Here is a 3,454-nt window from a genome sequence, read left to right as displayed (position 1 = left end):
GTACATTCAGTTGTTACTGTTAATCTAGACATAAAAAAAACAAAACTCCATACACACTTAGAAAATAGCAGAATAAAAAAAAAAAAAATTATATATACGAGTCCCTTGCAAGCTGTTGGAAAGAAATGTTTTATAATTTCCCAAAACACATATTTTACTATCAATATATGTTAACACATACACCAGGTATTAAAATCTAAAATAAATTTGATCATTTTTGTATTGCATTGGAGCAAACATTCATTAATGTAAAAGGGAGGTGGGAGGTTTCAAGACAGTGAATTTTTAGAGTGCTCATGTGTAACAAACCAAACATGCTAGGTTGTGTTTGGGAAGTTCCTATGGAGTAAATTGTCAACTGCAAAAGGACTGCAAACCGGTGCTTACAACTGTGTGTGTGCAAGCAAAAAGTAGGGGGACAAAATGTACTAGTTTAAAATAAATCAAATACTCAAAATCTATTAGGAGCCCTAAACAGGAATCAGCTCATTCACATGATCGTAAAGGTTTTGCCTTCATTCTTGCATTTTACAAAAAAAAAAAAAAATTGCACCATACTTCTAGATCAAGAGGAAAAAACACAATTCCCTAGGCAGCTGTCATCATAGTTCTAGATGAAGAGCCACAGCCATGTGCAGTCCCAAATGCAGAAGAAACTATCCAGATTTAAATATTGTCAGGAATATTAAGGAGCATTCCACTGCTTTTAAATATGTAGCCATGTTGGAACTAAATGGCCAGATACTTTAACAGTTATTTGGTAAACAAAATCTCCTTTTTACAACATAATTTGAAATGACCCAGGGTACATTGAAATGCATATAAAGGATCCGTCTGACAAGTTGCTTTGCAATCCAAACATACAATAGCCGGTAAAACAAAAAGTAGAAAACAAATAGCAAATGTAAAAAGAGTGCTTAAAACTAAAGGATGAAGCTTCTCCACAAACAGGTGTCTTTTACAGTTTTTTTTTTTTCAATTAAATCTTTATTTGATTTTAAACATATAACATACAAATATCTCATATAAAAATAGAAATCTAATTCTTCTGACGTAACATACAAATTCCTGTTATACATACCTTACAATTACAATCATCACACAAAGACAAAAAACAAAGACATAGTGGGATAAGGATACAGCATAGATATATTACTTTTGTTATAAATCAAGTATTTGGCAATTCATTATGATAAGGCCTCAAACAGTGGCCTATAGGAACTACAGATTAATTTCTAACAATTGCAAGCATTTTTTACTCATTTCATATTTTCGTATATTCTCCTTGGTTCTAAATAACGCTATCTCGTTCTTGAGCTGTAAAGCTAGTTGATTTTCCCAGTTTTTACACTCAATTGCCATATAATTTTTCCACCTTCTGGCTATCAATATTTTTACCGCTATGAAAGCATGATTTACTAAGAATTGTTGGTATAAACAAAGATCAGGCCAGTGTAGATGTAATAGAGCCGTAATTGGGGATTGTTCTATCCAAATTTTGTCCCAGATATATAATTTTCTAAAAACTTCTTCCCAGATTTTCTTAATTATCTTACAATTCCACCAGATATGAATAAAACTACCAACTTCAGTTCCACATCTCCAGCACAAGTTGGACTCACTTTGATCGATTTTGTTTAATCTGCTAGGCACTAAGTACCAACGATAGCAGATTTTATAGTGTGTCTCAAACAGAATCGTATTATGGATATTTTTTTTTTGCCTGTGTCAACATGTTGCCCCATTCTGAGAGATCTATTTTTAAGTTACATTCTTTTTCCCAACTCTTTATTTGTTTAGATATTATATTTTTAGGAGACGATCTTATTAAAGCATAACATTTAGCCATGTTTTTATTTGGGTTTAAATTTCCGAAATTCTGTATTATGAGACTGTTACTATTAGTATTGCAAGTTGCAAGACACTTCCCTAGGGAGGACTTTATTCTTAAATATCGAAAAATCTCCATTTGAGGAAGGCCAAATCCTTCCGACAAAGTTAAGAAATCTTTCACTTTATCTCTCAATAGTATGTCTTCTAGTATTTGGATATTTCGTTCCCTCCAGGAATCTATTTTTAGATCAGGTACGAATATCTCTAGTAGCTCTATCTCCATAAACCCATAGAGGTTTCCCAAAATTTTTAATTTTTTTTTTATCAAAAACCATTCAGTAAATGGGAAAGAATTTTATTGCAGTTTTTGTATTGCATCATCGACATCAGATATCTGCTCCTTCAGCTGGTTCCATTGCTCAGGATTTAAAGATATACCTTTCTTGCCTGGCTTCATCTCCCCATCTTGGTTCATCCAATATTCTCTGATGTCAATCAGGACTTTTCCTTTAAAGTCTCTAACATTGACGTACCTCATTTTTCCAATCTGGAACATGTTATCATCTCTGTTGCTACTACTTTGCTTGGATGATGCAGCTCCTTTGGAACTTTGTCCTGTTTTTTGTTTCTTCGCAGGGTTTTCTTTCTCTGGAGGAGGCTGGCTTTTTCTTTTAGGCGTTTGGTCAACTTCACTATCGGAATCACTTCCAGATGCACTTGAAGAAACCAGCTCCTTTGACTTCGGCATTCTGTCAACTTTATCTCTTGTCCGACTCTGTGAGGATTCTTCGCATGTTTTATTTTCATCTTAGTATTTCTCTCTTTAAACAATCAATGTGACCTCAGTGATCATATTATAATGGAATTCCACGAAGACCCTAGATTCTATATACACTTTCATGGTTCTAAAGCTTAGATTAATCTGTCTGAATTAGTCTGGTGGGTATAGGGAGGGAGCTCAGTTTCATCATTGATTTTTCTGTTCTGCATAATAAAAGGCTTCCATAAGAGGTCTGCCTTGATGTTGGCATGTGAGCTTACACTTCAATGGCCCTTGCAGTACTGCTGTTTTTAAATGGACATAGGGTTTTGGGATACTGTGCAAGGTTTGTTTTGTTAATATAGTGGGGCTGATAAATACTACAACCATTGCTGCTGCCCAAGATTAGTGTTAGTTTGAGGGCTAAGTTCTGTGTTTTTACATCACTTATACTGTCTTGTGTCTTGCCAGCTTAAACCTTATCCTCCTCTGCCCTCCCTCATTTTCCCCCCTCTATTTTGTGTAAATTCAAGAGACTGTTATCTCTGAAAATCCCAGGTAATCATCACTTTGTGAGACATTCAGCCCACCTTATGATGCCAACACTCTGGTTAAAGTCACTTAGATCACATTCCAGCCCCATTCTGATTGGTTATAACAGCAGCAGAACCCGCTGACCACATCTGCTTGCTTTTAGTTGCAGTCACTTGAGTAGTTGTGGACCACCGATCTGAATGGCCACCGAGTGCAAGTCTTAGGGCAGAGAGGATCTCAAAAAGCAGTTGCAATTCTTTGCAATTACTTCTTCAGAAAGCTTTCCATAACACGTTGAAGGGTTACTCCAATCATTATAACCATTAG

The 3,454-nt window shown here is 35.2% G+C and overlaps 1 protein-coding gene across 1 annotated transcript; it reads right to left on the bottom strand.

The window, feature by feature from the left end:
* Positions 1 to 2,188: 2,188 nt before the first annotated feature.
* LOC134586171 (activated RNA polymerase II transcriptional coactivator p15-like) lies at positions 2,189 to 2,617 on the bottom strand. The gene has a single exon (XM_063441673.1). It carries the CDS (start codon positions 2,579 to 2,581, stop codon positions 2,189 to 2,191), a length of 393 nt encoding a protein of 130 aa, XP_063297743.1. The 5' UTR covers positions 2,582 to 2,617.
* Positions 2,618 to 3,454: the final 837 nt, after the last annotated feature.

This window comes from Pelobates fuscus, chromosome 2 (assembly GCF_036172605.1).
Source record: "Pelobates fuscus isolate aPelFus1 chromosome 2, aPelFus1.pri, whole genome shotgun sequence".
NCBI lineage: Eukaryota > Metazoa > Chordata > Amphibia > Anura > Pelobatidae > Pelobates > Pelobates fuscus.
The sequence above is the reverse complement of the archived record's forward strand: the minus strand, read 5'-3'. Positions and strand labels throughout refer to the sequence as shown.